General features: G+C 50.5%; 2 protein-coding genes across 3 annotated transcripts; both read left to right on the top strand.

Moving 5' to 3' along the window:
* The first annotated feature begins 6,317 nt into the window (after positions 1-6,317).
* EGR4 (early growth response 4) lies at positions 6,318-8,489 on the top strand. Of its 2 annotated transcripts, none has more exons than XM_041756789.1 (2): positions 6,318-6,690; positions 7,090-8,489. In XM_041756789.1, the coding sequence occupies exons 1-2, from the start codon at positions 6,555-6,557 to the stop codon at positions 8,418-8,420; spliced, it is 1,467 nt and encodes a 488-aa protein (XP_041612723.1). In that variant the 5' UTR covers positions 6,318-6,554; the 3' UTR covers positions 8,421-8,489. The 2 variants fall into 2 exon arrangements, with proteins under 2 accessions (XP_041612723.1, XP_041612724.1); XM_041756790.1 differs by having other exon boundaries at positions 6,498-6,690; positions 7,093-8,489.
* Positions 8,490-15,473: 6,984 nt separating this feature from the next.
* Positions 15,474-17,156, top strand: LOC121490620 (formin-like protein 5). Its single transcript, XM_041754441.1, has 2 exons — positions 15,474-16,005; positions 17,036-17,156. Exons 1-2 carry the CDS (start codon positions 15,584-15,586, stop codon positions 17,136-17,138), a joined length of 525 nt encoding a protein of 174 aa, XP_041610375.1. The 5' UTR covers positions 15,474-15,583; the 3' UTR covers positions 17,139-17,156.
* Positions 17,157-18,743: the final 1,587 nt, after the last annotated feature.

Here is an 18,743-nt window from a genome sequence, read left to right as displayed (position 1 = left end):
CTTGCATCGGACTCCCCACAGGGATCCTGCTTCTCCCTCTTCCTATGTCTCTGTCTCTCTGTCTCTCATGAATAAATAAATAAAATCTTAAAAAAAAAAAAAAAAGAAAGAAAGTCAATGCTCTGAACACCATTACCTAATGAAATTTAAACATATATCAAGGTTCGTGGCCATCATTGCCCACAAAAATGGATCTAGACTTCTATAAGAGGGGTAGTGGAAGGATGATGATTTCAAATCCCAGGGTGGAGAGCAATGTGGAGGAGTCACTGAGTCCATTCCCCTGCCTCTGACCCTCCTGGAACCCATCCCAGTCACACCTCTTCTGTGATCATCTACCTCTCAGAAATGTCCAGTGTTGACTTCGCCCAAGGAAGGATGTAGAATGGAAGACAGGAGAAGGGATAACCTCCCTCTCTCTTGTGAGAAAACAGCTAGAAGCTGCCTTGGAAGAGTTAGGAAGCTTACCCTAAATGGTTCACAGCCACCTAGCTCTCTTCTTCTCTATCTCCCTCATGACCCAAACTAGAAAGAAAAAAGGAAGGAGGGCACAGAAGCCCCCATACCTCAGACCTCACTCTAGTCAATGCCAGAACAGCCTCATCTCCAGTGCCTATTGTGAGGATGTGAAGAGCATTAGGAAGGTTCCGCTGGATCACAGAAAAGGAAATACCAAAGTCCTGTAGAAAGATTCCAATAATCTTTACAATGCAAATTAAATTTACAATGCGAATTAAGATATCACTGCAATACCTCTTTGTGCTTACCATTTGATTCTCATTTGCTTCTGTCTGGGTCCAAAATCAGAACAATTTTCTTAGAGGAAAATTTAACATTATATAATTTTGAATCTTTGTACCTTTGACCTAGGAATTCCAGATTTTGGAATCTAGCCTATGGTTTTACTGTAGGTTCAGATGCTGGCACCATCATTTACTAACCTTGTAAGCTTGGGCAAGTTTCTTAACCTTGGGGTTAAGCATGGGGTCCTCAATTTCCCTATCTAAGAAATAGAGATAATAATAGTACTCATCAAGTTGTGAGGCTTAAATGGTGACTATGTAAAATGTTCAATACCTGGTGAATAGTGCCCATAGAAAGTTATATACAAATGTTAACTAGCATACTTATTACCCCCACATTGGTGCCCCAAGTACACATAAAAGACTATGCACAGCCAGATTTTTATATCATAATGAAAAACAGGAAACTATAGAGTAAAAAACTTAAGTGCGTGTACATAATGGGATACCCTAGAGCAGTTGTTAACAACACTATAGATTTGGGGCACCTGGGTGGCTCAGCGGTTGAGCACCTGTCTTTGGCTCAGGTTGTGATCTGGGTCCTGGAATCAATTCCCACATCAGGCTCCCTGCAGGAAGCCTGCTTCTCCCTCTGCCTGTGTCTCTGCCTCTCTCTCTCTCTCTCACTGTGTCTCTCATGAATAAATAAATAAATAATCTTAAAAAAATACCCCAACACTATAGATTAATCCATATCATGATGGGAAAAGAAAAACCATTGGAGGTATAATGTTAATTACAAGAATATGTATAGTGTGACACCATTGGTATAAATGGTGATGATGGTAGTGCTGAATAGATGAATAGATTAATGTTAAATGAATTATGCATGAAGAAAAATCCATAGGAATCAACTTGACACTATTTAAATGTATATATCTGGTTATAGAATTGGGAGATATATGTTTATCTTTTTCTAATGAGCCTACTATGTTAATTTATGGGCATTAAGAAAATAATAAAGACAAAAACCATAAACCAATGACTGGCCTTGGGCAGGGAAGAGGGAAAGGACAGAGAAGGGCCCTGACAGTGGGTCCCTTGCCTCAGGGACAGATGCTTAGACTCCTCCTGTCCTAGTGGTCAGTGTAGCCTAAAGGCGCTACAGGGATCTTGAGGAGGGGAGTTGTGTTCTGCAGAGGTGTTAGTTGGAGGCCAAGTTCACCTCTGCTGCAGCTTCACTGGCCTCGTTCCTTGTTAGTCTGATGGTTGGATCATTCCTCAGTCCTTGCATTTAAATACATTTTTTAGGAAGAGAAAAGGAGAGTTAGTGGAGGGGGAGGGTGGGGAAAGAAGAAAGGGGAAGAAGGAGAGAGAGAGAGAGAGAGAGGAGAGGCTGAGAGGAAAGAGAAGGGTGAGAAATGCTCTGTCCCTGCATCTCCATGGCCCCAGGAAGTGGGACGCGTAGCTGCTTCTCAGCTCTGTCAGGAGTCGCCATGGAGACTGAGTGCTGGCCTCTTCATGATTAATACTCTGAGGCAGCTGTCTTCTTGGAGTCTTTTTAAATATATACACTATTATTTGAACACAATGATATTTAGAGCAGAAAGATCAAGGTGGGGGGTGGAAGAGGGGGCCGTAGCATTACCAAAATGATGACAGGGGCTGGGCCCTTCCCAGAAAAGAGAAAGGGAGGCTCACTCCTCCCCATCCCCCTCTCCTCCCTCCTCCCGCCCTGGATCCAGAGCTTCCAGTCTTACCCACTGCAGCATCAGCATCAGTGTCCCAAGGGCCTGCGCAGTGCCTGGCACAGGGCTGTGCTCAATGAACATTTGATGAATGAATTTTTTCATTCATTAATTCATTCAGTAATTGTCTGTTCTGTGCTTGTCCAGAAGGTAAACTCTCTTTCCCCAGCCTTTTCCCCTGGAAATCAGAAATTTCCTCTCACCCTCCCCAAGGTCATGAGCTTGCATGGGTGCACGTGGGGCACACACACACACACTCCCACCACCACTAACTTCCACAAGTTCCCAAGGACCTTGCATGTGCTCCTCCTCGGCACATGTCTGATATGATCCACGATGCTCCTATTTATGGCGGTCATTCCAGGGAATCCTTGCAGGGAAGGACATCAGCCAGATTGAGTTTATACTTCATATCCTACTTGAAAAGCTAGAGGGAGATCATCCATATAGGCCATCCTAGAGTGAATCCTTTTGTAAAATGAATAATCTTTTCCTAAATTATCTTTGGGAATAGACTAGCCTGGGCTTGACTCTCAGTCCCATCACTGAATAGAAGTGTGGTCTTGAGCAAGTTATTTAACCTTATCTAGTCTGTTTCTTCATCTGTGAAATAGGTCCCTACTTCCTTATTCCATAGAGCTTTGGGATGATTAAATGATACGTTTGTAAAGTGCTCAAAGTGTGTGATTTTCCTTTTTTCCCTTCTGGTTCCTGTTTTTATATTTAAAGCATGAATTAAAGTAGAACTCATAGGTCTAAGCTCCTTTTTCTTCCAGCCCTTTCCAAAGACCTTTATCCTATCTGGGCCTAGAATCTTTTTTAGGGCTCTTAAAATTTAGGGATAAAGGGGGTGAGTTGGGAAGGGCTACAAAAGGGCTTTATATTCCCTTTTCCTCCTCAAGGAACTAAATGCAGATGCAATTACCCCCCAGAGGTAACCACTCCACATGGGAGAGTGTGTGTATGTGTGTCCACTGAAGCTGAGTGGCTCAGAGATGGGGATGTGGGCCAGCCGATACCCAGAGCACAAGCTGTGTTCCCCATTTCCTCTCCTATTCATTCTTCCTTCTGCAGCTCTGTCCCCAGGCCTGGCCTGTAATAAGAAGTTGGGGTGATTTGGACTCTTGTCTTAACATAGAGCTAGCCCAGTAGCCCTTGGCAGAGAGCAGTAAAGGCCTGGGAAGTTGCCAAAGGAGTAGGGGAATTATCTATGACTAAGGAGGAGGAATGCTGTGGCAGAGGGAAGAACAGCAGAAGGGATGGGGAACCTGGGGCTGGCCAATCTGGCCCGACGGGGCAACCTGGGGAGCCCTGGACACTGGCCTAGCCAAACCCCTCCACTCCTCCTCCCTCCCAGGCAGCAAGATGCCAGAATGGATTTGAGACATGTGTGCCCTGCGTGTCTGGTGTGGGCTCACCTGGCTTTGGCGATGCATTTGGATTACAATCAATCCCCCAGGTCTGAAATAGAGTATAATGGAAATAGTGCTCTGTGTGTTTAATCCTAATAGACATGTGCTGGATTTTTTCATTTCCTACATGCAAACACACGTGTAGCTAACCTAGAATTATATCTGTAGCACTTTTTAGTGCACATGTATGGCTCTTGAAAAGCCTTTGTATGATTTCCAGACATGGGGAGAAGATGAACCCAGGTTTTGCAGGGATTAGGTGATGACATGTTCTGTGAACACACTTAAAAGGGTCACTGTAGGGTGGGGTTGGAGCAGCTGGGGTGGAGATGGGTCTTAGGGTCCTGGTAGACTCAAAGCCAAAATCTACCTTCTGGTCCTTAGTAAGCATTTAAGGAATGAATACTGTATGAATGAACACTGAGAAAATGAATGAATGAATTTCTGGACAATGGACATAGGGCAAAAGGCCTGAGAATTTGGTGGGGTTGGGGCATTCTTGGAACTCTTTCTAAAAGAAGAGTAACAGTGGGCAAGAGAGGCTGGGAGATACATGGCAAATCATACTATAGCCCACCACTCCTGAATGGCTTTGATCCCATTCCTAAGAAAGAGAAAGGAGGAAAGCCCAGCTCTGCCCTCCCCACTTCCCAGCTCCCAGACTCCCAAGAATTGATGTTCTTTGTAAAGAAAACCATGCTATCCCATGTTTTTATTTAATCTCCTAATTTGGTCTCAGAAAGGAGGTAAATGAGCTAGAACACAAAATAAAACAAAAAAAAATTTAAGAGAATGAGAAGGTAAGACAGAGCGAAACCACAGCAGAAGAAAAATGAAATCAGGAGAGCAGGCAGACTTCTTTGCTGGAACTGACTGACCTGCTGCAGCCAAGATTCACAGCCTCCTTAAGATTAGGGGGTTTTTTTCCCCCCATAGGAAGCCCAATTATTCCAGGTGCTGATTCCAGGGAAATATATCCTGTGGATTCTCTGTGTGTTGCTGGGAATAACATCCTTAGAGTAAAAGTCATCTATATAAAGGCAGGGGGGAAAAAGTCTACAGAAGCATCTCATAGCCTGTAGATGAGGGAGGAAGGAGCATGAATTGGCCCTACTTCTATCAAAATTTTATATACCCTTGACCCAGAATTACACTGACTGGAATTTATCCCACAGATATATTCACATTTATATAGTTAAGAACTTGGCTACAATGTTGGTAAAAAAGCAAAGATTGGAAACTTCGTACATGCTCATGGATAGGGGACAAACTGGCCTCCCTCACAATGGAGTACTATGCAGCCTTAGAAAAGAGTGGTCCAGCTCTTTAGGTTCAGGCATGGGGCAATCTCTCAGCTATTATAAATGGAAAAGGGACTCCTGGGTGGCTCAGCGGTTGAGCATCTGCCTTTGGCTCGGGGTATAATCCTGGTTTGGGGATTGACTCCCCTATCCTGCTTCCTGCGAGGAGCCTGCTTCTCCCTCTGTGTCTCTGCCTTTCTCCCTGTCTCTTGTGAGTGAATAATAAATAAAATCTTTTTTTAAAAAAATGGGAAAAATTATAGTGCAAGACAGAGTGTATGCTTGCATATGCATAATTTTTTTCTGGAAGCATACACAAGGAATTATAGATGTTGCTACCTCAAGACGTAGATGGGTGGGAAAAAGAGAATTTTACTTTTCGGTTTAGGATAAACCCTTCTGTACTAATTGACTTTTTCTCTCATCAGTAGCAAGCGCTACGGTCCTTTTTAATTGAATTATTTTTTTCTAGAACAAACGAGGGGGAAAAAAGCTACTAAGAAAATCACACACACACACACACACACACAAATGGGAGCAAATAGTGAATAATGGCAAGAACCTCTGTACTTTACTGTGTGTTCATGCATAGAATTTAACATGCTCTGACCCAATCACTCTTTACAGTAAATGTATGAAGTAGACATACGTAGCTTCATTTCACAGGTGAGGAAACTGACATTCAGGGAGATTAAATGACCCAGGTAGTAGGTGGCAGGGAGGGGATTCGAATCCCTAACTGTGGAATTCCAACGCCCGGGGCGTTCTGCCTCGCGGACGGCGGGCTTCTGCCTGCAAGGGGGAGGGGCTCTAACCGAACGCCTGGCTCCACGCAGCGCAGCGCCCCAACCCGGCGCACCCGCGGCCCCGGCGCGCACGGGGCTCCACGCTCGGGGAGCGAGCGCGCACGCAGCGGCGCGGGCCCGGCCGCGGCGGAGGCGACGTCACAGCCCGAGCTTTCCTTTTCGGGAGTCCCCGGCACACATCCTGTGTCCATGTTTGGGCATTTACGTCACGGCGGCAGGGCCGGGGCCTCCCGAAATGGCAGTGGCCCGGGGAGTCGGAAGCCCGGAGCCCGCGCGGCCGCTGCTATATAAGTGGGGGGGCCGCGGATCTGGGGAGCCCGGCTGCGCTTTGGAGAAGCGAGGAGCCGCCTCCCGAGGCCGGTCCCGGCGAGCAAGGGCGCCTCGGGCCCCCGACCCCTTTCCCAGAGGTGAGCACCTGGAGCCAACAGCCCAGGTGCTTGGGTCTGTGAGGCGCAGGGCACCCCAACTGCTGGCCTCCCCGTCACCCACGCGCCGCCAAGCCCAGCGGGCGAGGCCCCCGGCGCCCAGCAGCCGCCGCCGCGCCATGCTCCACCTTAGCGAGTTTTCCAGCCCCGACGCGCTCTTGGTCATGTCCACCGAGGGCTGTTGCGCGGAACCCAGCACGGAATTGTCCCGGCTGCCCGGTAGGGACGCGCCAGCGACTGCCGGCTACCCCGGAGGTAAGGAGAGCGGCAGAGGGTGCTCAGACGGCTGCGCAGCGCGGGGGCGCATGGTGCCTGAGAACCTGCAGGGACTGGGACGAGAGAGCTGTGGGGGTAGGGGTGGTAGGAGGCTCGGGGATCCTAGGTGCGCACCCCCATTCCCAGCCCCTCTGTGCAGCCAAGGCCTCCGCAGGAACCTGTGGGTTTATCAGGGCGACCTCTTGCCTGTGCACGTGTGTTTTGCGTGTGCATGTTTGTGTGTGCGTCCTGGGGCGTATGCGGGCCCTGGCCGGATCACAGCGTGCAAAAGGCACCTTTCGTGCATCAGCGCGCCCCCAGGGTTTCGCGGGGAAGGGCTTGCGGACTCCGAGGCGCGCCCTTTGATGTGCCCGGAGCTGATTACTGCTCCCTCCTCAGCAGGCGACTTCTTGAGCTGGGCTTTGAGCAGCTGCGGCGCTGGGGGGGACTTAGCCGATTCCTGCCTCCTGGAGGGGCCTGCGCCCACGCCCCCTCCTGGCCTCAGCTACAGCGGTAGCTTCTTCATCCAAGCGGTACCCGAACACCCGCACGACCCGGAGGCTCTCTTCAACCTCATGTCCGGCATCCTAGGTCTGGCGCCTTTCCCCAGCCCTGAGGCTGCAGCCTCCCGGTCTCCGCTGGACGCCTCTTTCCCCGCAGGCCCCGACGCCTTGCTGCCGGGTCCAGCGGACCTTTACTCCCCGGATATGGGCGCTGCCACCTTCCCAGATGCGTTCTGGGAGGTCTCGCCCGCGGCAGGCGCCCCCTCACAGTGCCTGTACGAGCCGCAGCTCTCCCCGCCTGACGTCAAGCCAGGTCTCCGGGCGCCTCCGGCCTCCCCCGCGCTGGACACTGCCTCGGCCTTCAAGGGCCCCTACGCTCCCTGGGAACTACTCCCAGCTGGAGTCCCCGGGAGCTGTGGGCCACAGGGAGGCTACCAGGCCGCGCCCGACGCCCGTTTCCCCTCCGTGGGGGCCAAGATTGAAGACCTGCTGTCCATCAGCTGCCCGGCGGAGCTGCCGGCCGGTCCCGCCAGCAGACTCTACCCCACGGGGTCTTACGACGCCTTCCCGCTGGCCCCGGGGGACTTAGGGGAGGTGGCGGAGGGCCTCCCGGGCCTCCTGGCCCCTCCTAGTGCGGACGGGGTGAGCCGCGGCGACGGCGGAGAGTTTCTGGCGGGCGCTCAGGCTCAGGTTTCCCCCCTGGGCCTCCGCGGCGCCGCGGCGGACTTCGCGAAGGCCCTGGTGGCGGACGGCCCTGGGAGCAGCGGCGTGCCGGAGCCTCCCGGGCCGCCGCCGCCGCCGCCGCCGCCCGCCGCGTTCCCCGCTGCCAAGGCGCGGCGCAAGGGGCGCAGGGGCGGCAAGTGCAGCGCCCGCTGCTTCTGCCCGCGGCCGCACGCCAAGGCCTTCGCTTGCCCGGTGGAGAGCTGTGTGCGCAGCTTCGCGCGCTCCGACGAGCTCAACCGCCACCTGCGCATACACACGGGCCACAAGCCCTTCCAGTGCCGCATCTGCCTCCGCAACTTCAGCCGAAGCGACCACCTTACCACGCACGTGCGCACTCACACCGGGGAGAAGCCCTTTGCCTGCGACGTGTGCGGCCGCCGCTTCGCGCGCAGTGATGAGAAGAAAAGGCACAGCAAGGTGCACCTCAAGCAGAAGGCTCGCGCCGAAGAGCGGCTCAAGGGCCTCGGCTTGTACTCCTTGGGCCTCTCCTTCGCCGCCCTGTGACGGGGCAGTGGGTTTGTGGACGGAGGCGCGCCGCCGCCCGGCACGGAAGAGGCGACCTGGCCCAGCCCCCCTCCCCCCCCCCCCCCTCCCCTCCCCTCCCCTCCCCTCCCCTCCCGGCCCGTCCCGGGGCGGGCCTCCGGTCCCGCTTCCAGCTCCCTTCAAGTGCCCGCCGTTCGCGCCTCGCTCAGCACCAGCTCCGTGGACAGCTCCCGCGGGCCCGGCGCTGACTCGCGCGCCAGCCCGGCCTTGAGGGGAGTCCTCTCGGGCCACCCCCTGGGTGGGCACTGCCTTGGGACTCACGACGGTCTTTTGTAACTGGCTTGGCGCACGCCCCGCGCCCCTCATTAGACCCCCCAGAGGCAGGCTGGGGCAGCGCCGAGCCGGTCTCGCGCGGGCTTTTGTACAGCAATGTCGTTTCCAGCAGCCATTGGATGTAACGTTTTGCTTTGGGGTTATTTCCTTTTGTTGTTGTTGATTTTTGTAAAGCAGACGCTACTCTCGAGCAGTTGACAAAACTGTTTATTTTTGCAATTAAAATTATTGTGCTAAAAGCTTACTGAATCTGCCATCCAGGCTTCTGACCCTTTCCCCCAGTCACTACCCCAGGAGAATATGTGCCAGAAGAGAAAGGAGATACTCACGCCAAAGGAATCATTACGCAGCTACTGTCGGGCTGCGGCACATAGTAGGCATTCAATAAATATGTGCTGAAATAACAAATGCATCTAGTCACAACTGACCTAAGAGCTCAAAGTGTTTCTGAAACTTGAGAGTGATTGTGATGCCTAGGTGTTGAACATTGGGCAGATATTATCCGTAATCCTCACAATCCTGAGTGCAGCAGGCATGTATTCCATTTCAAAGATGAAATGGAAAAAATAGGTAACTTGCTGGGTAACCCAACTAGGAACAGACAGGCTCAAACTCAGATCTGTCTGGCTACAAAGCCAATACTTTTTTACTAACCCCCAAATGGTGGCAACTCCGCTTAATAGCACTGTTTGGAAAAGGCTTCCTATCAAGAAGTGAAATAGGTTCGGCAACTAGAGGGAGCCCCAGGCAGTAGTGACGGCAAAAGAAGACTGCAGTACGGCAGTGCTGTTTGTGAACACCCAGAGTACTGGGCATCACAGAGGCTCCAGCTAGTGCCCATGCGTTCTGTTTGAGAAGCACATGCTGTCATGGCCAAAAGGGACTCGGCATTCAGCTAGACCATGGATGGGCAGAGCCAAGCTCAGCAAAGTGGTTGCCAGATTCTCACGTGAAGTCATGATGTTAGTTGCTCACAAAAGGATATTTTTTCAGGTGGTGGCAGCCCATTTACCATCCAGCCACGCACCTGCCATAGTGTTGCTTTTCCCTAGCTCTCCTTCCAGGTGAACCCTTGGTAGTTTGGGGAGGGAATTTGGAGCTAGATGGGAGGAAAGCTGAACTCCCAACTCAAAAGCTTTTATACTCTTTCTGGCCACCTTGAGCATTAAAAATGCTGCTGTGCCACCCTATCTCTCCTCCCCAGTAACTTCTCTCTGCCAAGGAAAGGATAGGGCTTGTGTGCAGGTTTCAGTCTTTTCTCTTTCGAGCTGAGCTATTCTTGAGTTCAGAGTGCCTTATAGCTCTATGATATCAGATCAACCTGGCTTTTCCTTCAGGGTCAGACATGCTCACCCTCCACCCCACAGTCCAACTGACCAGAGACAAAATTATCAAGTCAGAGAATTCCACCCATTTCTCTCCCCAAGTATTAAGTACTTTCACGTGATTGAGAATCTTGTATCTAATAGACCAATTTGTGGTAAAGGACCCTGCATTACCTCTCCTAGAAGAGTTAACATTTTAAGAGTAGCCTGCAGCGGGCAATGCTTTAACCCTGTAGAGAGGCTCAAATGATGGACCATCCGGCATTATAATAGATAAGAGGTGGATTCACAGAGACACAAGATAATAATGATTTTCATTATTTTCACTATTATATTTCACTAATATATTTCACTATTTAAGTGACCACACCTTTCACTCACAGGCATGGACCACCTGACTTCACTTTCCGTGCAGAGTAGGGTATGGAAGAGCAGAAAGGCCCAGATTTCAAGCAACTGATTGCAAATCATACAACCTAAGCAAAGAAAGAAGGGCAGACAGGCTGTGGGTGGGTGGTGTCTGACCACCCCACCCTTACCCCCTTTAAATCATTCTATCAAGTACTGTCAGCACTATCATGCCCCATCTTGTCCTCACACACACTTAAACCTAAATATCACAGATGAGAATATTGAACCCCACAGAAGTGACTTAGTAGTGCTGCTGATGCCAGAGCCCAGCCTAGTTCTAGAATTCCGAGATGAAAAGTCCTTCCTAGTACTCCCAAGGGAAATGGCTCCATTTGTTGGATTGTGAGGGAAATAATGTTAGGCCAGAGATGGAAAAAATTTAAATCAAATAATCAGAAAAATCTACCCAAACCCAAGAACCATAAAGAATCAAGGACAGGGGATCCCTGGGTGGCTCAGCGGTTTAGCGCCTGCCTTCAGCCCAGGACGTGATCTGGAGTCCTGGGATCGAGTCACGCATCGGGCTCCCTACATGGAGCCTGCTCCTCCCTCTGCCTGTGTCTCTGCCTCTTTTTCTCTCCGTGTCTCTCATGAGTAAATAAAATCTTAAAAAAAAAAAAAAAAAAAAAGAATCAAGAACAAACAGAGAGCTCTTTCCTTATTTGCTCCTCTTTTTCATCTGGCCTTCAAAATGTGGGTGTTTTCCCAGACGTAGTTCCTAGCTCTCACCATCCTTATTTTAATACTCTTTTTGGAAAGCACATTAATTTCCAGGCCTTTAGCTATCACTGCTGCATAAATGACTTCTAAGCCAACCAGCCCTGGTCTCTACCCTAGCTGTAGCCCCTTGGTCATATTAATGAACACTTCCATATGGGTTCCCACTGTCATTTAAAAGACTATCGAAAATCATATCATTCTTTTATATATCCAATTTTCTGCTAATGGTGACTATCACCTGTTTGGGTGGGTCCTTAGACTCATGTAAATAATTTACAGTTCTATGGGATTCATGTTTGGCCCCTCTTCCTCCTATATCCAGGCTGTCACTCAGACCTGTTGGATCTTATGAAGTTCTTCAGGGTCTTATCTACTCTCATGTATGGTACATTGTTCCCTTTTATGCATTGTAGTGTTTAGCTTGTGAGCTCATCTCCAGTGGGGATTTACCTGGGCAATAATACTCTGTGGCCTGGGTTGAGAATATGTTTTTCCAAAGAGAGAGAGAGAGAGAGAGAGAGAGAGAGAGAGAGAGAGAGAGAGAGAGAGAGAGAATATGTTTTTCCAGAGCAGTTTTGTGTTTTCTTGTGCCATGCCTCCCAAGAGTACCAACTAATGGAGATCAGTCTTTATGTTAATTTAGCCTGGGCTTCCTGTATCACACAGGAGTTGTGAATTAAACTCTAACTCAGATAGTTATACATTCTCATAGGCCACTTCTTCAGCCAGGGCAGCACAGACAAGCAATAAGCCTCCCTCCCCATACCTCCTGGGGTTAGTCACAGAACATCCCATGCTTACATTTCTTGGTCTCCCAGCTCTATCCCCAATTCTGATCCGGATAGATTTTCTTTCCTTAATTGCAATTTTGGTTGAGCTTCTCAGAGGTCTGTTATATTTTGTGAGTCAGTCCACATATTCTGCAGCAGGAGGGTCTTTGGTTTATCTATTCCACAATTTTGATTAAAACTAGAGCCAGAACATTGTTAAAAATATTAAAATATTTCCTGTGTTTATTTTCTCTGTGCCTATTGCCAGCGCCTCAGTCCCTGCCACTTCCTGCACATACACAAACACCGTGGCTATGACAGTCAAATAGAATCACATAACATGTAGTTGGAAGGAATTTATAAGAACATCCTTTCTGACCCCTCAATGTACAGGGAAAGAAACTGAGGCCCAAGAGATTTGGGGATTTTTTTAAGGGCACACAGATGGTGAGAGATGGAAGTAGGCCTTGAACTTAGGCCTGCCAGTTCCAAGATAAGTGTATATCCCTTTATCTACTCGTTCTACAAGTATTTTTTAAAAAGATTTTATTTATTTATTCATGAGAGACAGAGAGACAGAGAAAGAGAGAGAAAGAGAGGCAAAGACACAGGCAGAGGGAGAAGCAGGCTCCATGCAGGCAGCCCGATGTGGTACTCGATCCGGGGACTCGATCCGGGGACTCCAGGACCACACCTTGGGCGGAAGGCAGGCGCTAAACTGCTGAGCTACCCAGGGATCCCCTCGTTCTACAAGTATTAATGAGCACCCACCATATGCCAGGCTAGTGGTTTCCAACTTACTTCTTTTCTAGAATACTTGAAGAATTCAACACATACTTCAGTGACAAAAGGTCACTCTCATCCTAACTTTCACCATGGAGATACAGGGTCATAAGAATCTTGATGGAGTAGGATACAGGGAAGAGTTTGACAAAGCAACGCAGAATGCCTGCTATTTCTTCCCTCATCCTCCCAACCCCTATGCCCTATTTGAGACAAGCCTGCACTGTACCAAACTGCTTCCTGTGTTCCCTCTCCCTCCATTCCACATTGCACATCACTACTGATATAATTTCCCTAAAACATTATTCATGGTGTTTTATCCTGAACTGTCCACAGCTTCTACCTTCCTACAAAACAATATACACTACAATGAAAGCCTTCCATACCTGATCCAGACTCATCTTCCATACTCCTCTGTCTTTTCTCCCTTTGCTCTCTCCTCTCCCCTTGTGTATTATCCAAATCCTACCACTCTTGATCTCCTTCAAGAGCAGAGACTATGTCTGATTCATATGTGTGAGCTCCATATCATCATGCCTACTGCCCAGCACACTTAAGTGCTTAATTATTGTGTGGATTGGTTAGGTAAAGGCCTAACTTGCTAAAAGGAGAAAGGAAAAAAGAGAAGGAGGAAAGAGGAAGGAAGGAAAGTGTTTGGAGAGCATGAAGCTGAGAAAAGATGAGAAGGGAGAGATAGGCAGAAGCAGGACTGGGGTCCTGATCCAATCCACAGCAGTCTCATGAGTGGGACCAGACTTCTGGGGCACCTGTGCCTATCCAGTTCTTGCTAAGCCCATGATTCTGTACCTCAGCTCTGGGCTCCCAGATGTGTCTGCCACTCAATTCTCTCTCTTTTGGTTTCTTTGGCCCACATGGAGTGGGATTCAGTTTAACATTTTTAGAACTGTGGTTCCCATAACAACCAAGCAGGAACTGTTGTCTGTGAAATGTAACATGAGCACACATGCGCAATGCACACATGCACACACACACACATATGCGCACGTGTACATACATGGGTACATTCCACACACACAAATGCATGCACACCCACATACATACACATGTATATTCACTAATAGACACATGCATGCACAGTGTACACCAACATGTGTACATATGCATGCATTCACCTATGCACATACACATATGTGCATATGCACAGATATATACCTGCATGCATACACATATGCACAAAAGCACATGCATACTACACAGGCATGCCATGTATTGTTTTTGCATATTCATAGGAAGTATAGCATGAAGACAGATAAACATCACCAGAACAAAGATAGAATCAAGACAATATATGGAATTTTTGGTTCACTGCAAAAGTAGGTGGATTTAGGGAATCTGTACTTTGGCAGAGAGGGTGCAGTAGGCTTAATAAAGCAAAAGGGTTGCAGGAGGGCACTGTGTTTAAGTGCAGACTTTGGAGTTTATTAACGAGTTCAAATCCTGACTGTGCCATTCACTGGGCTCTGAAACTTAGCTTCCCCATCTGTAAAGTAGGAATAATAATAATATGTACATGATAGATTTATTAGGATAATTGAATGATATGCATAAAAATGATTAGTAGGATGTTTGACACTTGGCCAATAGAAGCTGTTATAATTTAGGTCTTAGAGGAAGTGATTTCTCAGTCAATCAATCTAAGAAGACTTTCTGGAGGTGGAAAAAATTGAAAAACTAGGGATGGAAGAGAAAATGTTGGGCAAAGGGTAATTTGACCTGATTGGCCACTGTTCAGCCTCAGTCCTTATTAAATTTGCCTGTCCTCAAGAGCCACCAGACAAATCTACAAATTATCTTTACTGATATTAAATGTTCAGTGCCTTGCCTTAACAGGAGTAGGATGGGGCCAAGAAGAGTCCCTGTCAGCCTCATTTACTGGAGGATCTTCGGGCTATGCTGGATTTCTGTGCTGCTGCAGCCACACTGCCCCTCATAGTCTTGGCACTCAACCCTGCCCAAGCTTATCTCTGTGCCTTTGCCCAAGTACTGTCTCTAGCCTAGAGTTCATCTCCCCTTTTCCTTACCCACGTCCAGCTCAGCCCTGCGCTTGATAGCCTCAACACCATGTCTGATTTCTCAGGCCCCACTGCAGTCCTGTGGACTTCCTTCAAGCCTAGAACAGCCAGATTGTTCCTGCTTCGGTGGCTGGATAGGCCTTAAGCCAAGGGCCCTCTAGATGCTCAAGTCCTAGGGAGCTGGGCTTCTCTCCTAACCAAGTTCAGGGCGTGGTGGGGGGTGGAGGTTGAGAGGTGGGATTCGGAGTGTGATGGAGGTGGCGTGGGTAGGAAGGAACTAAAGCCACAGGTCAGTCTCTGCCTCTTTTCTCCTCCTCTAGGTCCGGGATGGGATTTGTGATGGGGACAAGTTCTCGATGGTATCCTCAAGGGCAAAATTGGCTCCTGGGAGAGCAACCACTCGCAGCTTTCCCGGTTCCCTAGGGATGCCGGGAGGGGATTGACTCAAGCCCTCGCTGCGGAGACCGAGCATCTGGCCCGAGGTCGCCGAGTGTACAATCTAGCGCGCGGCCCACGAGGCTTAGTGGCCGTGGCGCATGTCCCAGGAGCAGTGCAGCACACCCGCCCTTTTTCCTGACCCACGGAACCGCCTCCCCACCCCCCGGGATCTCCCCCGAAGTGGGAGCAGGCCCAGCCAGGGTGGCAGGGCTAGGGCAGAGAGGTTTGAAGTAAAGGTGGGCAGAAGAGGTGCCTGGGGGCAGGGAGAGTGCACTGGGCGGTGCCGGGAGCCTGGAAGACCAGGACCTGGGAAAAGCGCGGCCCGCGATCCCTGCACCCCCAGGGCGGCGCCTCAGGCCCCTCCCCCATCGATGGCACCTTCAGCCCAAAACGTGGGGTCCCAGCGCAGCCGCTTCTGGCGGCATCTGCCGCTCCCCAGCTCGCGGGAGAGCCCGCCCCGAAGGAGGGGCCGGCTCCGCCCCACCTCCTCGCTGCCTCCCTCCCCCTTCTCTTCCTTTCCTCCGGCCGCGAGCCCCCTCCTCCTCCCTCCTCCTCCTCCAACCTTCCCCCACCCGGTTTGTGTGCCCCTCCCGCTGCGACTGGCTGGGAGGCTCGGCCGCCCCCGCCCCGAGAAGGAGGCGGGGGCGCAAGCCGCGGCGGCCACCCGAGGCTGCGGAGGGGAACGAGATCCGAGGCCCCGGGGCGGCCCTGCATCTGGACACGGCACGCGGGGGCTGCCTGTGCACCCCCAGCCGAGGGCCGCGGGGCCTGGCCTCGCCGCGGGGTGGAGGAGGTAAGGGCGAGTCATGGGCGCGCTGCGGGACCGCTCCTGGAGAGGGAAGGCAGGGAGGACACCAGCCGCTGCCTCCTCCTCCCCTTCCTTCTCCCCCACAGCCCTCGGGAGGCCCGCGAGGCTGCCGGACCGGGAGGGATTCTGGGCAGGCCAGGCCAGAGGCAAGGAAGGGGTTAATTTAAGAAATTAAAATCAGAACGTTTTGAGACCAGGCTTCCCATCCCCCATTCTAGCCAGTAGCTCCCGGAGCCCGGTTGGGGGGCGGGGGCGAGGGCGGGCTCCAGCCCCCACTGGGACTCTGGATGTTGGAGAGCGGGGCCAGAGGGAGGGAGGAAGGGGAGCGCCCTCAAACCCAGCCCTCTCCACCTGCTTCTGAAAAGGGGTGGGGGAGGGGCTTGGTGTTGAGGCCTGGCTGGGCACCTGTGCGGGAGTCTGTGGGAGGCTCCAGGTATCTGTGTGCGTGTCGGTGTGCACATGTGACAGTCTGGATGATCTGGAGGTGTGCATGTGTGTGCACGCATGTTTCTGCCTCCTCATATCCCGTGCCTCCGTTGGTGACTGCCCATAGTGATCTGGATGTGTGCTCCCCACTGCATTGCTTTGCATGTGAGTGTGTGGCACGGCGCCGGTGTGCACTTGCCATGGTGTGCCTGTGATGGGGAGTGGGGCCTGCTCTCTTCTTAGGTCGGCCGTGCAGTGAGGAGGGGCCCAGATGGCTTTCTGGGTGTGGGATCCAGGTGCTGGAGCCATGTATGTGTGACCTTGGGAGGTGTGTGCATGTTTGCAGGAGCACAAGAGTGCGGGGGGGGGGGGGGGGGGGGGGAGCTTAGGACAGAAAAGACAGTGTCAGGGCTGCCAGGAAGCAGGGGACTGGATGCATTGGCCCCTGTGGGTCTTCATTAGGCTATAGTGACTGCTCTGGGAGGTACACTTGTGCGGACCACAGCCCCAGATGTGGAGAGCCGGAACCCCCTCCCTCTTGGGGGGGATTTGGAGAGTCAGGGGGCATTCCTTTATTCTCCATCCACAGGGACACTTCCAGCTGCCTCTCCATCCTTAGAACACCTTCTCCACCTGCTGGCAGATGTTTCCTGAAAGCACTGAGCTTAGAGCTTCATTTCTTAGGCCTCTGAAGCCATCTATTAACATCCAAATCTTCTTTACCCATTTCTGTGAGTTCCACCTTCTCTGCTCCTTTCCTGCACGTTCATTTTTATGGAAAGAGGTAGAAAGAGCTCCTGGGCTCAGAAGGCCTAGTGAGAGGTAGAGGAGATGGCTGAAGCATGGTGGGAGATTTGGCGGCAGGGAGCATGACCATCAAAACCCAAACTCTGCTAACTTCTCAATTTTGCCTGATCTGAATTTAACAGAGAAAGATACAGAGAGGAAGTTTGGTGATATCCACATGCTTGTTTCTAGATTTAGGGATGCCTAGCATATTATTGTTTTTGGAATATTTGTAGCTGGAAGGGGGTGATGGTTGTTAAAAGATAATTGCCATCTACCTTTGAATTCCCTGGGCTTTCCTGCCTCTCTGTAAGCCCACCACTCCCTTTATTCATTCATTCAACAAATATTCGTTGAGTGCCATCTTGGGCCAGCCGACAAATATTGTAGACTTGGCGTGACATTCTACTCCCAGTCAAAAGTAACACATGTTGAAACTAAGAGTGTGGGTTTTTTTTTTTAACTAATTAATTAATTCATGAGAGAGATAGAGAGGCAGAGACACAGGAGGAGGGAGAAGCAGGCTCCATGCTGGGAGCCCTACACGGGACTCGATATCGCGGGACTGGATCCGCTCGATCGGGGCCTCCAGGATCGCGCCCTGGGCTAAAGGCAGGCACTAAACCGCTGAGCCACCCAGGGATCCCCTAAGAGTGTGGGTTTTGAAGTGATTCAGGTAGTGCTTGGTTCAAATCCTAGCTTGTCACTCATTCACTGGTGTGTAACAAACCACCCCAGAATTTAGGGGCTTAAGACAATAGTGATTTATTATTTTTCATGGTCTGTGGGTTGGCCATGACTGTGGCCATAGCTGTGGGCTGACGTGGCACCTCTTAGCAGCATTCAGTTGAGGGACTGGCTGGGAAGGAACATCAAATTGGCCTTTCATCCTCCAGGGTCTCTCTACAGGTAGCATCTAATTAGTCAGTAATTTAGTCCAAGTTTTTTATATGGCAGCTGGATCCCAAATGGAAGTACTCCAAGAGGATAAGTCCAACTGCTTGTCAAGGCTCTGCCTGTGTCAGGCTTGCTAATGTCCCATTGGCCAAAGCAAGTCACATAGCCAAGCTTTGAGTCAATATGGGAGGGGACCACATAAGGACAAGAATCCTGGGAGGCATGGTTCCAGGGGGTCCATGAAAGCAACGTCTTCTCCTGTCACTTCCTGGCCTTGGGCAAGTGATTTGGCCACTCTGAGCCTCACTTTCCTCCTTCTAAAATGGAGGCAGTACCACCAACTTGGCAGCACTCATGAGGATTAAATGAAGTATGGTACCTGACCAGAATAATTAGTTGGTAAACGTTCACTGTTTAGATGATCAGATTGTAAGCATCTTGAGGGCCTGGCTGTCTGATTCATCTTTGTGTCTCCAGTGGCAGGCATGGCCCTTGTGTTTGACATCTCTTCATTGAGTGGATAAAATAAATGAAGCAGGGAAGCTTGGAACTCTGCTATAGTGACAGAGGTTTTTTGTTTTTGTTTTGTTTTGTTTTAAGATTGTATTTATTTA

The sequence above is a fragment of the Vulpes lagopus genome, chromosome 5, assembly GCF_018345385.1.
Source record: "Vulpes lagopus strain Blue_001 chromosome 5, ASM1834538v1, whole genome shotgun sequence".
In the NCBI taxonomy this organism is placed as follows: domain Eukaryota; kingdom Metazoa; phylum Chordata; class Mammalia; order Carnivora; family Canidae; genus Vulpes; species Vulpes lagopus.
The sequence above is the reverse complement of the archived record's forward strand: the minus strand, read 5'-3'. Positions and strand labels throughout refer to the sequence as shown.

Bases quoted from the DNA above. Each gene is read 5' to 3' on its own strand.
- EGR4 (XM_041756789.1), top strand. From the start codon at position 6,555: ATGCTCCACCTTAGCGAGTTTTCCAGCCCCGACGCGCTCTTGGTCATG. The intron at 6,691-7,089 runs GTAAGGAGAGCG...CTCCCTCCTCAG, and splicing joins GACTGCCGGCTACCCCGGAG to CAGGCGACTTCTTGAGCTGG.
- LOC121490620 (XM_041754441.1), top strand. From the start codon at position 15,584: ATGGCACCTTCAGCCCAAAACGTGGGGTCCCAGCGCAGCCGCTTCTGG. The intron at 16,006-17,035 runs GTAAGGGCGAGT...CTCCATCCACAG, and splicing joins CTCGCCGCGGGGTGGAGGAG to GGACACTTCCAGCTGCCTCT.